General features: G+C 42.4%; 1 protein-coding gene across 1 annotated transcript in view; it reads right to left on the reverse strand.

The window, feature by feature from the left end:
• Positions 1 to 16,418, reverse strand: part of c5 (complement component 5) — a 35,685-nt gene that overhangs the window by 411 nt on the left and 18,856 nt on the right. The window contains exons 20-40 of the mRNA XM_064354541.1: positions 16,266 to 16,405; positions 13,888 to 14,115; positions 13,036 to 13,096; positions 10,303 to 10,392; positions 9,788 to 10,000; positions 9,366 to 9,444; positions 8,914 to 9,070; positions 8,704 to 8,802; positions 8,277 to 8,448; positions 5,819 to 6,024; positions 5,255 to 5,399; positions 4,550 to 4,620; positions 4,254 to 4,347; positions 3,811 to 3,850; positions 3,539 to 3,641; positions 3,333 to 3,407; positions 3,089 to 3,194; positions 2,449 to 2,535; positions 1,932 to 2,021; positions 1,635 to 1,718; positions 1,198 to 1,336 (exon numbers count right to left, since the gene is read on the reverse strand). Of these exons, the coding sequence (XP_064210611.1) occupies positions 1,198 to 1,336; positions 1,635 to 1,718; positions 1,932 to 2,021; positions 2,449 to 2,535; positions 3,089 to 3,194; positions 3,333 to 3,407; positions 3,539 to 3,641; positions 3,811 to 3,850; positions 4,254 to 4,347; positions 4,550 to 4,620; positions 5,255 to 5,399; positions 5,819 to 6,024; positions 8,277 to 8,448; positions 8,704 to 8,802; positions 8,914 to 9,070; positions 9,366 to 9,444; positions 9,788 to 10,000; positions 10,303 to 10,392; positions 13,036 to 13,096; positions 13,888 to 14,115; positions 16,266 to 16,405 (2,479 nt within the window). The remainder of the gene's footprint in view (positions 1 to 1,197; positions 1,337 to 1,634; positions 1,719 to 1,931; positions 2,022 to 2,448; positions 2,536 to 3,088; positions 3,195 to 3,332; positions 3,408 to 3,538; positions 3,642 to 3,810; positions 3,851 to 4,253; positions 4,348 to 4,549; positions 4,621 to 5,254; positions 5,400 to 5,818; positions 6,025 to 8,276; positions 8,449 to 8,703; positions 8,803 to 8,913; positions 9,071 to 9,365; positions 9,445 to 9,787; positions 10,001 to 10,302; positions 10,393 to 13,035; positions 13,097 to 13,887; positions 14,116 to 16,265; positions 16,406 to 16,418) is intronic.

The raw sequence follows: 16,418 nt of genomic DNA on the forward strand, positions 1-16,418 counted from the left end.
AACGTTTCTGTTCTTTTACAATTTCATTAAGAGACATGAATATTTTGGGTAAATGCAATGAAAGTCATTAGGAATGGCAATGATGCGTTCAGTTTTTACATGCCTACTACTGAACCCCAAGAGACAGCCCAACCTGGTGAAATTGATTTCAGGGAAGCATAGGGGTATGTTTCAGGGAGACATCCAGGAGGCAATTTGCAAAATGGCAAATCTTTCAGCAGCTCCAATGAAACAAACATGCTCCATAACAGCTAATTATTTTTGGGAGATTGTGCATGCTTTGCCAGAGAGCAGGAGTATTAAATAGGGCAGACTGGACTTTTCAGCAACCAGACAGCAGTGATTATGTGACCAATGCCAGGAATAAATAAAAAAGCAAACCACTGACCCAATACTTTATCCACAGGTAGGGCCTACACTCTCCTGTTTCCAGTTGCTATTTATGAGTTTCTCCTTTGTGAATAAGCCATGTTACAGACTGTCAAACCCGGACCAAAAATAATAATGGATTGTGAACATCACATTTTAATGCTCATTTAAAAAAAACAAAAACAAAAAAAAAAACAGTTACAAAACAATACAAATCTGAGGGGGTTGGTTCTCTCAACCGAGAACAGCTGTAAATATCACAGCCATTCTTCATCACTGATCCCATTTACAGGTGCTCATATTAAGGCCTCCCATTATGGTAGATCTAGACTATAATGTGAAGCGTGAGGCCAATGAACAAGAGAAGCTGTGCCCGTCAAGAATGTAAATGATTATTATTATTTATGCTGAATGAATAAAGCGACCTTGAGCAACAAATACTCACATTTTCATTCCATCAGGCTTAGAAAGCAAGAAGATTAAAATATATATTTAATATAGTGAATATAGTTCACTAATCATCAGTGATTAAGTCCCAGGTCCCAGTCCTCAGCAAAACAGAAAGAATATACTGCTGTTATATTCATGTTTCATAAATTTCATTACTGCAAAAGCTATGTCATGTTTAGATAAAAGGATGTAAATTTGCCTGCAGCTGGTGTTCATAGAAACCACTGCATTGAATTGAGTGATAGTTCTTCAGAAAAAAAAATCATTTTGATACAGAAAAAAAGCTGGGGACCGCAGGTTTCGGAAGCGTGTTCTTTGCGGTAATAGTGCCAGCTGTGTTAGGAGGGGCAAGACGTGACGGTAGGGCGACACACTCACTTATAGCTCCGCTGCATTTCTATCTGCATGACCTCTGACCCCATGATTAGGTACTGACTCCCCTGAAGCAGGTCCACGTCAGTGCACGTTGCCTTCTTCACAAATGTGACTTCAGTGCTCCTCTTAACATCCTCAGTATCTGCCAGATGCAAATACATTCACATGTTATTGCAGTCTATGCTGTTCCATCCATCCAACCATTATCTATACCTACTTATTCCGGGTCACGGGTGCAGGAGGTGCTGGAGCCTATCCCAGGAATATACCCTGGACAGTTCAGTACACTCTGATCATACACAAATCTATTTCTTGCCAGTAACGTGTGTGTGGGTGCTGTGCTGTTGTATTTGCACTTTTAAAAAATGTGAAAAGTTTGGCACGTTTTAGGATGAGCTGCTTTGGAGATAAATAACACCACATACAATTTCATTCCTTACCCTTTTTATAGACCTCCTCTATTTCTGCTGTGTAGCTCACAAAATCTCCCTCTTCCACAAAGGACTTGATTTTTACCTTAAAGGCTTAGAAAAGACATCAGACAGTTAGTTCAGTCTGTCTCAACTGTAGTCAGGCCTACCTGATCTGCTAAAAAATTGAATCATGTAAAACTCGAACAACATAGGGACAAATTAAAGCTCAGTTAAGAACAGTAGACTGCAGCCAAGTTTTTATTTTACTTTGTAATTTGTAGAACCGAGAATGTGTCACTGGTTTTTTATATATAGTTTGCTTACCGTATTTTATGTGGTCTTGGCAAACAGCCTTCAGTCGTTCGTCAGCTGTAATTCTGAGGTCCATGGGTGATTTGAAGCTGCTGCACTCCGCTGTAGATGGGTAGCCACACAGAGAAAGCTAAAACCAATCTAATTTTACTTGCTGTTATTTGTTCTTTTGTGGTTGTACAATATTGTTTGTTTGTAATATTACTAACCTAATGTTTTGGATAGCACAGTATGCATTTTATTATGTCAAACATTTACATTTTAAATTGAAAGAGAGAGCAGTCACATACAGAAGATACCGAGAACCCATTTAGAGATGCACAAAATGTAACCTCTACATAACAAAATGTAATTTCTTTAAACTGTGAGATGGCCTAATGCTGTGTTTCAAACTGAGATATTCAATTGGAATGCTGAAAAAATTGAATTGTGCATTTTGGTATCAGCCTCCAAACCTATTCCCTTGTTGTAGCTTCTCTCTTCCCCCTTTGCTTCCATCCCCAAACTGGCTTCAGGTGTGCAGACTTACCTGCCATGCACTGGCACTCCGCCCCCTCACAGAGCCGAAGCAGCCTGCGCTCCCCATGTGGGTGGTAAAGCTTGAAGCACTGGCTCTCTGAAGGAACCCAGAGAGGTAACAGTGTCAACAGCGGGCACCCAGCACTAAACTTCCAAATACAAATGTGCTGTAGACAGGGCCAGCTCTAGGCATTGGTGACAAATGCAACCGCCTGGAGGATTGCCAACTATTGGGTAGGTTGCCAAAAGAAGGAGGGGAAAAAATGCTTTGCATCATGGTAGTTGGTGGTGCCTCCCCCTTCCCCCTACCAACTCCCTCGGTTCATAATTGCATCAACACCCGCCCCCTCCCCAGTTGGCAATCTGTTGGGCGGCAGAAACGCTAGAGCTGTACTTTGCTGTTGACTAAGACAGGAGTGCGAGTGTCAAACTCCATTCCTGGAAGTGTCCGCGGGTTTTTGGCGTGTTTCAGCATATACACAGCATGTGTGTTGATTAATTTAAGTCATTGATCGGCTAAACAAATCCACACACCTTGTTCTCGAGGCCTTAATTGGCCATTGATTAAAAGGACACCAGAAATGCATGCAGACACTGAGGCTCTCCAGGACTGGGCAAAGTAGGAATGCATGTGGAGTGCTGGAGCTTGCCTGGGTCGGAGAACTCATACACTCTGAACAAGGAGGAGCTGGCCATGCCAGTGCGGAAGAGTTCCTGAATCCGGAACCCCACACATAGAAAGTCTTCTGATGGAACCTAAAGAAGCAAAAGTCGTGACATGTGAGACACACACATGCATACAGACAAATACACACACATGCACATACCCACATACCCGCTCTCTACAAATGCCTGGCAATATTTAAAACCAAGAAGTACCACAGCTGTACTCACTGTATCAAGCTGAAGAATGACCTGATCTCCCTGGATCTCATAATGAGAGATTCTAGATTCTAGAGAATTCAGCATCTGTGGAGCAACAAGACAATCCCTTAATATAATATAATAGACTATTGCATGTGAGAGGAAAGGAAATGGCTGAGTAAGTGTGATAAGATTCACAGACACATACACACAAAAAACACATATCAGTGCCTTACAACATCCAGATCCTCCTGAACAGGATGCACACCCGTGGGCAGGTGAATCTCCATGACAGTGTGGGTGGACTCTGTGTTTACCTCATTCTCAGGAGGCTTAAATCTGGATCAAACACACACACACACACACACACAGGCACACACATATAGAAATAAAAACACAGGAACAAACGTAACAAACAAACCGAAACATTTTCCGCTTCACACTAGTGCAGATATTAATATCAGTTGTGTAAAGCACTTTCAGAAAAAAAAGCCAAAGTGGTACTCACTTTGCGCAGGCAACGATTCGAGGAGACATGAACATTGGATCTAGATAAAGAGAGAGAAAAAGAGTGAGAGAGAAATGGAGGAGAGAGCAAGGTTGTAAGGGAGGAAAAAAAAAGTTCTCACTTGTGACAATCTGTGGACAATAATAAATGCTTAATTTTTGGTCCATGTCTATATTACTGTATATCACAGGTAGCTGTAGAATTTCATTTTAGACATTTAGACACTTGTATTGCACTTGTATCATTATCTTGATGTTGTCGTTTTTTTTAAACTTTTATGTCACCATATTTTTGGCAAATGTAAAAAATATTCTCGTCAATACTGCCATCAGAAGTGAACTGAAGAGGGAGTTTAGGCAAGCTGAGGGAGAGGCCGAGCTGTGTCCTGGGCAGCGTTTAAGTAAAACTGTCCAGGAGAGACAGGGAATTCATGCACGTCTCACCTATGGAGTCAACGTCTGGTCCATACACCTCAATTTTAAGGTCAAAGTAGCAGTTTTCATTGAATTGTGTTGTGCTGTAGAACACGGTCTTCATCTGTGGCCAGAGAGACACAAATCTCTCAAATACACATCTCTCCCAACACAGGTTACAGCCAGCAAAAGTGCATATTTGTACACAGGTGCAACAGCAAGGAGAACTGAAATAGCTGCTGCTTGAGGAAATCATTTAGCCATTAATGTTTCTCTCATCACAGAAATTTGAAAGCAAAAATTACAGCAAAGAGAGTGCGACTCACATGGGCAACTGACACCCCAGTGCTATAGCCTGTCACAACAATGACGTCATCATCGCTCATCACCTGTAAAAGTTAGGCACGATTCAAAGGCAAATCTTGGCTTTTACACAGACATATACAAAATTGCACCTATTCCAGACATTTCCAATTTAAGAAACAGATATATATTTGCAAAAGTGTGCATATGTGAAAGGGAAATGTATGAAAACACATAAATCTGCACCACTACATTAAAGAGAACAATTTCAGTGGGGTCAATCTCAGTTTTGAACCCCCAGGCCACAGAACTAAAATTACAACTGAACATGCCTCCAAATCCATGAAATAAAGATTAGCTGATCCAGTTGAAATGTAGTTCTGTGGTCTGGAGGTTTAAACCTGAGGTTTAAACTCCAGCTAAGCACACTGCAATTGACCTGTAAGTTTTAGCCACACTAACACGACTGCTGTGACATGAATAGCTAATTTGATTTCAGTCTAAAATAAGAGAAATACTTTTTAGAACTGGAAAACACGGGTTTCACTGGCAGGATTAAAACAATTAACTGGCTAAATTAAAGACTTTCAGGATAAAAAAGCCTATATTCTTCAGGGTAAGAAAACCCATTTAAAATCTCTGGTTCCCAAAGATTTATAAGCTCCCCCTGGCCTGCCATTCCCTGTGCACCACAGTGAAGAGGGGAGGGACAGTCCTTGCCTGGATAGGTGTGGCCACAGGATTCTTTTCTGACAGTGAGATCTGCTTAATGTCACCCATTTTCCTGTAGGACGCTCGGATCTCCATATTCAGCTCTGTGTGCTTGACCAGTTCGCTATACTTTGACAGGGCCTCCAGTGTAAGGATGGTGTCCTAGGAAGCCAAGAAAAATGAAGCAGGAAGAAGTAGTAGTTTTGAGGTATTTAAGATCCACAGAAGTCTTGAACAGTTTGCCGTTATGCGTTAAGGCTACTTGCATGTTCTTTAGCTTCAGTAGGATTGGTGCTCATTAAATTAATTTGCACTCAGTGCCCTGGAACAGCAGCATGCTCAACAACTCCGTTTTGTCCTGTTTTTATTGTGTTACACAATTTTGTAGTTCAGCATTAAACTGTGTTCAGTAGGTCAGTTTAAAACTGATCATTACCCAAAATGATCTTGTGTGTTGTGCCCTGAGTAATGTTATCAGCGTTATGCAGTTCAATAACCCAGTAGTGAACTGTATTCAGTAGCATAGTGCAAAACTGTGTTCTGTAGCACTACCGAGTAGTCATTGTCTGCAGCACAGAGACCTGTGTTGAGTGGAAGCCCCCTCCATAGCGTTGATCCTGCGTCAGCCAGGTGAGGATGGGATTGGCATACTGCTTGTTTCCGTAGAGCATGGTAGTGAGCAGATTGTACACTGTGGTCTCCACAGTCTGTGCTGATATCTTATTGGGCTTAGAGGCATCTGGGATGGCGTTTGTCTCCTCCCAGTACCGGACAATAGCAGGGTTCCCTAGACCAATGGGAGTAGAACAGATGAATGTTGTCCTAGTCCCTGATGTCACCCAACTTTCAGACTTTATTCAGTTTTACCCAGCTTTGGTACTTCAACCAGCACAAACATCAGCACCACCAACCTTTTAAAGCAGGTTTTTCCCAAACTCAAAGTCCTGTGTACCCACTATAGCCGCGTTTCCACCGCAGGAACTATACCCCGGAACTAGGAACCTTTTGAGGAACTCAGTGCGTTTCCACCGCAGGAACTAGGGTCTAAATTTAGTTCTGGGGGCTTTGTTTTACCCCCCAAAACGTTCCTGCTCGGGGGGTAGTACTTTCCGAAAGTACAGGAACCTTTTGGGTGGAGCTTGCAGCGCTGAACATTTCTGATTGGTCGAGTACTCGTAGCATTTGTGTTGTATTTTCCGCCATTACCCGCCATGTTTGAAAATATGCAGCGGCAAACCAATTTATTTTCATAATAACTTCAAATCAAACTTGTATGTTATGCGGCGCAGTATCCTACTTTTGGTTATAGCCTGTCAACGTCTTGGAATTATAATGTGTGCTCTTCTGTTCTTTTCTTGCTTTAGTATTCGTTTTATAAAATGCTAAGCATTCGTGCTGGGACAGCATATTACGTAGGCTACCAAAACATTCAAACGGATTAATTCGGTTGCTGAATATTTTCTTCCGGATTTTCTTTGTTAGCCCGTTGTAATTGACTCAAAACGTTTGATACAGTTATGTGAGGTATGCGGTAGTTCTGCATAATTAACATTGGTGATACAGTACAAGCAAACTGGAAATCACCTTCCGCACTTTTTATCCGGGTAAAATAACAGGTTAATTCTAGTAATCTTCCCTTTAGCTTTTTCAGACTGCCGTAATTTTACTCAATTTTACTGCCATTTTTCAATTCCACGAAAAGACCAGGAAGACTATGGACTCATTTATGGTGCATGTTTCGCATCTGGAGGGCACACTTCGCTGCTCGGCTATCAGTAACTTCGAAGGAAAGCAAACGGTGGCTGTACCACTACTAATTTACATTTTCACGCAAGTCCGAGTTTTCGTTCTATTCTTGTCATTTTGCGATTAGCCTATATGGAATTGACGACGAGAAAGTAATAAAACAGCAAATTGTTTACAACGTGTGCATGTTTTCTGCTGTTAATGAATGTGTTTGAGAGGATATATGAAAATCAATAAATACAAAAGTAACCATATATAGTCATTGTTGGTAACCCGTTATATATAAGTGGAATAAACCCCCTCGGGCTGTCCCGGTTATTAGAAAATAATGTAGGCTACTTCGGTGGTAGTATGGCGTTACAGAAGAAATCATATGACAGATGGACCGACGACAACGTCAGTGGGCTAATTTGCCTAATCTTCGCGGTACTTTAGACCCCGGTGGAAACGCAGACAACCATTGGCTGAAGGAACCTTTTAGTTCCTGGTAAAGTAGTTCCTGGGACTGAAAGTTCCGGGTAATTTTGGTGGAAACGCGGCTTATGTATTGATCTCCTGATCAATGAAGGTTACTTTGACAAAAATGTTAATTTCACAATATTTCTTTATATAATCTTTGAACTCTTAATTTTTCACAAATGGCTTAGTCTCAGTGATCAGGCATCCACACTTCTATGCAATTAGGAAAACAGATTTTACCTGTCAGCCTATAATCGAAAAATGCAACATTAAAAAAAAAATAAATAAAAAAAAATCTATTATGTAGCACATTACATAACATGAAAGTATACCTAATCTGACTGATTGAACATCTTGGGATCTGAATGAGGGCATTTGTTTTCCATGGCATGCTATTTCTGACTTAAAGTGGCCTTGAGACAGTAAATCCTTCAACAGCCATCAAAGGTCACTAATTAAGAACCATTAGCAGCTAATTACACACAGGAGGTCTCCTGGATCAAATTTTAACACCTTCACCTCTGAAGGTGGAGATGCTTTCAGATATGTTTGGCAGCTGAAGTGGCAGAAATAAAGAAAGAAAATGACAGATAAATAGATAGAATATAATGGGGAATAAACATGAGCTGACACATTGACATTGACATGATTTTCAACCTTGGACTGTAAATAGAGTACAAAATTTTAAAATGGCAGTTTATTAACTTAGTAAATGATCTCCCCAATGGTCATGGCTTAACCCTTTTCTTAGGATTTGAATTACATTATCGCATAAACTTTAAGATGCTGCCCTCATATGTGACCCTTTCTCCAGACCCCGGTGTCCCACGATACCTTTGACAATGGCCTGGGTCTGGAGGCGTTCGTACAGCTGACGGGCCGGCATGCTGGACTGATCCACCAGCGCCAGAGCATAAGCGGTGATCGCACGCACATACATGCTCTTCAGCTTCTCAAAGGTGTCGAAAAGGTAATTCACGGCTTTGTCCAGGACGTCTTTAAACTCCTGTAGTACAACACGATGTTATTGGACCACAGACAGACTGCAGACACACCCAGATCAACCAGAAGAGTCAATCTTGCGTGATGAGATGGAGGAGGAAACCCTGCCAGCCTAGGCCAATCACACGCAGCCCCTTGGCCACGGTCAGCGGTGGCACAGTCAGGGTTCCACTGCAGACCATGGAATGCATCTCTGCACCAAGGAGGTGTGCCAACAATGTCGCCTACAAAATACTGCATTACCAAATCAAGCCTTCACCTGCAATTGGCAATTTTCCACCTCCACGCCGTTCTTGATCCCGATGATGGTGAAGGACGTGAGGAAGGCTGTCTTGTCCATCACATTAGCCCCTGCACCCTGTAAGAGACCGACGGATCCGGGCAGGAATCTTGACATTATGACTGACATGTGGAGGATGGATTAACTAATCCACAACAGAAGTCTGTAATTAGCTTTTTATCTGGTTACCATGATTTTGGAGGGTTTATAGTTGGATTCCTCTCTAAACGATCCATCTGGATTTTGCCTGCTCTTCAGCCAGAAGATGGAGTTGCACAAAGACACATGGTCCACCTTCACATATTTTGCCACCTGTCCCAGAGTCTTCACCACTAGAGCGGTTAGCCTGTAGAAGACACACACTTGAGTGATGCAAGTACATCTGACTGCAAGATGCAGCGGGTGTGGGGTTGGATGTCAATGGGTGCGGTTTGACATCCAACCCCACCCATTGAGTCATGCAATTGGTCAAAAACAATTTCTCTGCATTGGACTAGGAGGTAGAATGTCAAAGGGTGGGGTGTGACATCAAGCCCCACCATCCTGCAGCCTACGGTCAGGTGCCTCTCAAGTGATGGGAGCTTCCTCTACAGCAAAAACAGCACAACTCTAGTGACAAGAGGCCCGTTCTGCACACTCACCAGGTGCTGCCCTCCCCGTTTATCCACATGCTGTAACTGGACTCGGTTTTCTTCTTGAAGGACATGAGGCTGGTGATCCCTTTGTTACACATGACACACACAAATGTGGCACAAAATCAACACCATACAGCAACAGCAGGACCAAAAGAATCTTCACACTTATCTTGTGATGTAGCATGCAGAGGGAGACTGAGGGAGAGGGTGAGAAGGGAAGTATGAGTGAGAGAGAGCACACAAGAAAGAGAGAATTAAAAAAAGAGAATAACAAAGTAATGTAAAAGCTATACTCCAAATAAGAGGAAAAACCTTGACAACACCCCAGAGATGAATAACAGGCATTAGTAGAGAGCGCAACATTATAGAAAGCGTGCCTCGGGAGTCGGCGAGAGGAAAGGAGGAAAGAAAGAGAGTGATATTCCCACCCTCCTTCAGCTTCTGCCTTAGGTCCAGTTTGCTGCGCATGATGTCTGTTCCCATTAGGTTCCATCTGTCGGTTGTGTCCAGGTAGTGGTAGACGTAGTACACAGGCAGGATGCCCATGAGCTCCACCTCTGCTGAGCCACGCGGCAGAGAGGTCAGCTGCTGCAGCCCCTTGGGGTCATTCAGGATTGCCATTACCGCCCCCAGCATCTCACCTACACCAAAAACGACCGAGCATAAAAGAAGTTGAAGATGGGTATAGATGGAGAAGAGAGAAGAGGGAGAGAGGTACGGGGGAGCGGGGGGGGAGCAGAGAGGGGGGAAGGAAATAGAGTAGAGAAAGAAAAAGACAGGATAGAAAAGGTAAGAGGGAACATGGCAGAAGAGAGGCGAGGAATAGAGAGAAAGGCAGTTGGAAGAGGGAGGGAAGGTGACGCAAACAGATAGGGGAGAGAGAAAGGGAGAGGTAGAGGCAAAGGAGAGGTATCCATCACAGTGATGGATGACAGTCCTATACCACTGATAGTGAGGAGACGGTCCACACTGGACTTGGGCACCAGGTTTGAGGGAACGCTGTTTTGAAACTCCAGCCTCCTTTTTGCTTTCCCTGACAGATGAGACAGAAGAAAGATGAGGTAAGGCCTTTACAGAGCACTTATACAGCATGGGCGGGAAATAACACCCATGACTTAAGCAAAACTTCAGCCCTGAAGCCATTATCCAGCTGTATAAATTGGCAATACGTTACAAATATCAATAATATGTTTTTAAAAATCACCTTTGGCCCTGGATGAAGGCCTCTCCCCCTAAAATGAACGATAATTACAGCAGCTTTGAATAACACAAACTTATGTAGTAAAATGATGCTGTAACAAAGGTGTATATAAATCCCACTATATGTGATAAGGGGATATAAATGAATAGAGATAAAAAATGCACATATTACATGTTTTTATAATGACAACAAAGATGTTTGAAAAGCCCAAGGTGAGGGTGTCCGGATACTGTGTGTAATAAGGGAACCCTGACACCAGAGGGTGCTATAATGAAACTCCCTCACATCCAAACCAGGCTTGCAGATTTTCTACCTCTAATTGTTCAAAAAAAGAATTACCAACCCATGCGCTCAGAGGTTTTTAACAAACTAGGCTGTATAACAAATGAAAGAGACAGACATGTTTTGGCCACTGAGGACGGTTTAGGCCGAAACATGTCTGTCTCTTTGTCCAAATAGGAATAAAAATGAAAATGATTTTGTTGCGTAGACATTCATAATCTATATCTATTCATTAAGAGTGCGGGCTCCTGTCTTTCCTTTCTACCTCCAATTGTTGTCAAATGTGTCATGTGGCTTCTCCTAAAAGCAGGGAAAAAATTGGAACCTAATTAATCAACCTATTTCTTTCCCTGACACAAGTGGTCAAGCTAAAGCAAGTATCAACTGTGCACAATATTTAAAATCCAACTCCCACCTAGAGCTGAGTGAAAATTGTAAGAGTCTAACGCCACAAATGTAGTTTCTTTAAAAGTAAGTCAGAGATGTTTTGAGTCCAGAACCCTGATTTGAGTCCTAAGTCACATTTTTCATGACTTGTGACTTGACCTGGACTTGCAGTATCAAACAGACTCAATTCTACATGTGTCTAAGTGATAACTATAAATGGATGAAAATGAAAGCTTTTAAATAATAATTATGTTTCAATGGATCATTTTCATTGGTGTCTTCCCTGACCAACTTTTTACGCATCACCATCAGTGAAGTGAGCCGTTTGATCTAGTTTACTTTCCACAGGAAAGGTAAATTCCAAAAGTAATATAAATTGAGTTTTCAAATTATATCACCCACCGATAGATATTCAACACTGTAAACAGCTGAAGGGAAAAGTGAAACGAGTCAAATTCTGTGAAGCACTTGGACCCTGTTTACACTTGGTTTTAAAATGCGTTTCGGTGATCCGAACACAAGTGGACGGCTGAGACATCGCCGTTCACACCTGTGTCTATCATGCGTCTCCAAGGTGTCCAGTTGACCACTTGTGTTCAGATTTCGTTACTGCCTGTGTCATTCCGGCCAGCTACGGTTGTAGCCATTTTCTTCCATCTTCCTAGCAATACCCTCGCAAATGGCCCGGTTATGATAGGAGTCGTCTAGTTCTCTTTGGACTGAATCTTCTGCCCAAATGGAGATTAGGCATCTGGTTTCACTTGCACTCCAACCACGTACATCGGTGCACCTCTCCATTTTTTAGAGTGTTGTCACCGTCACCAAAACAACCACCACGTCCTGCATTGATGACGTATTTTCCTGTTATGTCCTTGTCGGTGACGCATTAACATTTACACTACAAAAGATGTGGTCAAATGTGTCCCAGCCCACCTCAGCAAGTGGTTTGAGTGATCGGATTACAATGAGTCTTGGTGGTCGTTTACACTTGTATTTAGCGCTGTCCACTTGTGATCCGATCGCCCAAGACGCATTTTAAAACCAAGTGTAAACAGGGTCTTGGTCTACATGTATCCTAAGAGGTAGGCTAAATCAGTTTGGGTTTAACTAACATGATTTAGCCAGTCAGGCTTGGTCTATTCATTCTTCTAGAGTTCGACCAGTCAACATGATACTCACTATTTTGGGGACTTTAAAATGAGTATTTCTCCAGCATTTCATGAATAATAAGAGTCAGGACCCCCATGGTACCAAAAAAAAACAGCCTTTACTTAGTATTAATTTATTTAGGCTTATTAGGTTCTGAAACCCTAGGCAAACATATGGTCCCCATGCAAGTTAACAATGTCTCATGAGAGTTTACGTGCTCATTGCTGGCTGTTGCATAACTATACACAGTTTAACAGCATGATCTACACTGTTGATCTAGTTTGTCCGTTTTCATCCAATATTTTCAAAAATTCAACTATGATTGGCCATTATTAAAGTCCCTGCTCCTCTTTCTGTGTCGTGTTGTTAAAACAAAAGCTTCTTGTGGACTTTTGCAACTAAAACTAGATTTGTGTTTAATAGCACACACCCATATGACAATAATATTAAGAGCTAATTATTGTTTTCATTCCAGACTTCTCAACTCAAACTTGAGCACTGGACTCAGACTTAGTAGTGACTTGGACCTGGATGTGGGTATTGAAGACTTGACACTGCACATGGAATTGAGATGATTGAGCTACAACACTGCTCTGCACCAGCACGGATAGTCATATCGTTCTAATGTAATGATAGCTACTGCTCCAGGGTCCTCACCATACACTCCTTGAGGATCCAAAGTTCCACCGACTAGAATCTCCGTCTTGATGCCCTCAGGCTGAAACACAAATCAGGTCAGTGCTTCACAAAAGCAATACTGCCCACATCCTGCCTGCTTTCACCATCCTGTGGGGTACACACCTTTCTTAGGTTTGCATGGAAGCCTTCCGTTCTCAAGCTCAACCCTTCGTTTCTGAAGTATTTAATTGCAGGCATTGTTATCACAGACATCTGCTATAATCTGCACTGGTGCTATTTCAGCAATAATATTTGTGTTAATTTAATCCTGTTTATAAAAATGAGTATTAGTGTATTGGTAACAGAAGCAAACTTTGTAATAGAATTATTAGTAGTACCTGTAGTAGTAGCAGTAACAGCGTAAAAATAACAGCAGTTAACTAAGGGTTAAAAGTAGTAGTATAAAGAAATAACAATCAGAAAGAGTGGTGGTAGTAGTAACATTAACAGCAGTATAAGCAATATACATTAAAAAAAATAGCTGTGGAAGTAATTGTAATAGTAGCAGTATGTTATCGCAGTATTATTGTAGCAGTAGTAATCACAGTAGCCATAGCAGTAACAGTTGCAGTAGTAGTAATGGTAGCCGCAATACTAATAGGAGTAACTAACAAACAAACTGTTGTGTCCTGGTTCATGTAAACACCTCATATAAAGTGAATTGTGACCGGTTGCTTGCTGGGGCCATTTCCAGAGCTCTGCTTGCTTCCTAAAAGGCTAAAAGATGAGGAGCCATTGCACAGATTGCTTGTGCTCCAGTTATATCTAACATAGTAGGAATGTGATAGTAACAGTAATGATAGCAGCAGTAGTAATGGTAGGCATGGTTACCACCACACGGAGGGTCTTGATGAGCGTCTCTGAGCCCAGGGTGGTGAGCAGGGTGAAGCGGAGCTTGTGTTCTCCCACCTCCAAGGCCATGAGGGTAAAAGTCACCATGGAAACAGACTTCTTTTCCAGTGCTCGTTTGTTGCAGGTGGTGCTCCGGGGCGCCCCACTCCCTTTGGCCACCCCCTTGAATAGGCACACCCCTTGGGGGACCGTCAAGGTCACGCAGAACTATACCCACAGAAAGGGGGAGAAAATTAAGGAAAGGGAATTAACAGAAAGGGATACAGAGGTAGAAAGGGAAGGAGGGAGAGAACAAGAGATGGGGTGAATGGGACAGTAATGCATAACTGCTTTCAGAGAGAAGTGGGTTTGAATCCAGGAGCCACACACCCCCCAGTGGTTCTTGTGAAATTATAAATAATTCATATCAATTTTACGCAGAATTCTGTATTCTTCTGCAAATTTGGAATGCCCAGTTGTATGTGTTACGCAGGGCACCCACCGCACGCGTTGCGTAAGCGTCGCGTAAGCAGCACGGCGAAGCAGCACGGCGCAACGCGTAGCGTCTCTCCACTGGTTCCGTTTGTGTCGCGCAAAGGCTTGCTTAAAGCTCTATATTCCTAGTAGCTCTCACAGTCTGCAGTGGGCTTACATCGTGTATTTCACGTTTGTTCAGGACTTTTGATTATGGGTAAGTGAATACTTGGTGAGAGACCTTTTTCAGTCTGTTAATATGGTAATATTTTTTAACACATGTAAATACGTGAGAAAGTAAACGCTTTAAAGAATTACCATAAGCTTAAATCGCAACGTAGCCTACATAATAACTCAAACTGCATTAATTTATTTGCTTGGTTAACAAGCGTGCCAACTTTATGAAGAATATGTAATGATCATAATAATAATAATAATAATAATAATAAATAATCCATAATCAACCATTGGGAATTCCTATGTCGTCTTGTTATTCACGTCAAAACATTTATATGATCATATTTAGTAAAATCAGTTAATCGTCAAAAAGATAGCGTAACAGTTTAAACTTGAAGGGATATGAACACCACAACGTCATGAACACCGGAAGCTTTGAAGTACAAGTGCAATAAAGGCTTGCTTACAACTTCATTTATAAAATAGGTGCATTTTCATCGGCAAGACCACTAAATCTGACTTTTTAAAGCACTGTGGATTATCTGATTTTATTAACAAGCCCTTTTTGAAAGCACGGTGAACGAAGACATCGGAAAAGTCAAATAGGCTGAGCAATGGTTGGTTAAAAACTACCTTCCAACACTCAAGCTAACAAACCGCTGCTCGGTGCATTCACTTCTACATCATTCAATAGGCTACGTCTTTCTGTGGTGTATTTTCAAATTTACACCGCCCCCTCCGCAAAATAAGATAGCGAAACTAAGTTTGCCTTTTTCCCAGGTTCCAGTTTTAATTTTTTTCCCCTGCCAGGACAATAGAAAAACGAAAAGGCTTGTATTTTTTAGCCACTTATAAAATATCTGGTTTTATCTTGTTCTCCACTACTGCAAGAGGGAACTAGGGACACACCCCCAGTAATATAACGATGAAATATAAATCAGAGCATGTATATCTAGCATTTTAGAGCATATTTCTGTGTATAAACAGGCCATCGTGACGCGCGACAAGCCGAAAAAATAGAACAGAAGCGAAAAACTACGCTTCAGCTTCGCAGCCGGTTCGCGACGCGTTCGCATCTGGTGGAGACGTCGCCCACTGCCGTTGTAATAACAGTACTTCAACTACGCTTCAGTTACGCGCGTAGTGCGCTCGCGGTCGATACGCGTGCGGTGGGTGCCCGGCTTAAGGCTGTCTCTTGAGACAGCGGTGTTATTCTCCATCCATTGAAGAGCGCAGATGCGCTTTGGTTCTCCTCTAGAGCTTGTGCTGCCAGCCATGAAGTTCACTTCATGCACAGTTGGCACAGGCAGGCTGCAGATGCCTAATTTACCAGAAGAGCTATTGGTACAGAGAGAAAAAAGCAATCATGCCGACTAGCCCTCCTGCTCCGGACAATTCTATGGCCAATTTTGCACCACACCTTAGGACTGGCCAACACTGTGACTAGAATTCAGTGCTGTGAAGATCCAAAACCTAACTAGTGCTGGTTAGGAGCACAGCTGGACACAACACAATCCTGAACCAGAACTTCTGCAGAATGAGCCACCCGGTAGCCTGTTTATCCAGAACTTTTCATTGGCCTTTCAGGTCAACCTTTGTTTGGCCACCTAGCATACACCATTTGACCCCACAGAAACCTTGGTAGCCCTTTCAGCCTGTAATACCAGGTTGCAAGCACTGCAGTTTTAATTTTTGTTCAAAAACTAATCCGGTTGTCGGCCCCTTACCTCCGATTCCTTTTCCAACTGGTTGTACACAGAGCCGCGCAACTCAATCTGCTCCCCACGCACCACACTGTAGGGCACGGGTACATCCACACTCACTTCCTGGGTCACTGGCACTCTCAGGGGGTCGGCAACACACATCCCTGCGGACGGGCA

Source organism: Anguilla rostrata, chromosome 10 (genome assembly GCF_018555375.3).
Source record: "Anguilla rostrata isolate EN2019 chromosome 10, ASM1855537v3, whole genome shotgun sequence".
Taxonomy (NCBI): domain Eukaryota; kingdom Metazoa; phylum Chordata; class Actinopteri; order Anguilliformes; family Anguillidae; genus Anguilla; species Anguilla rostrata.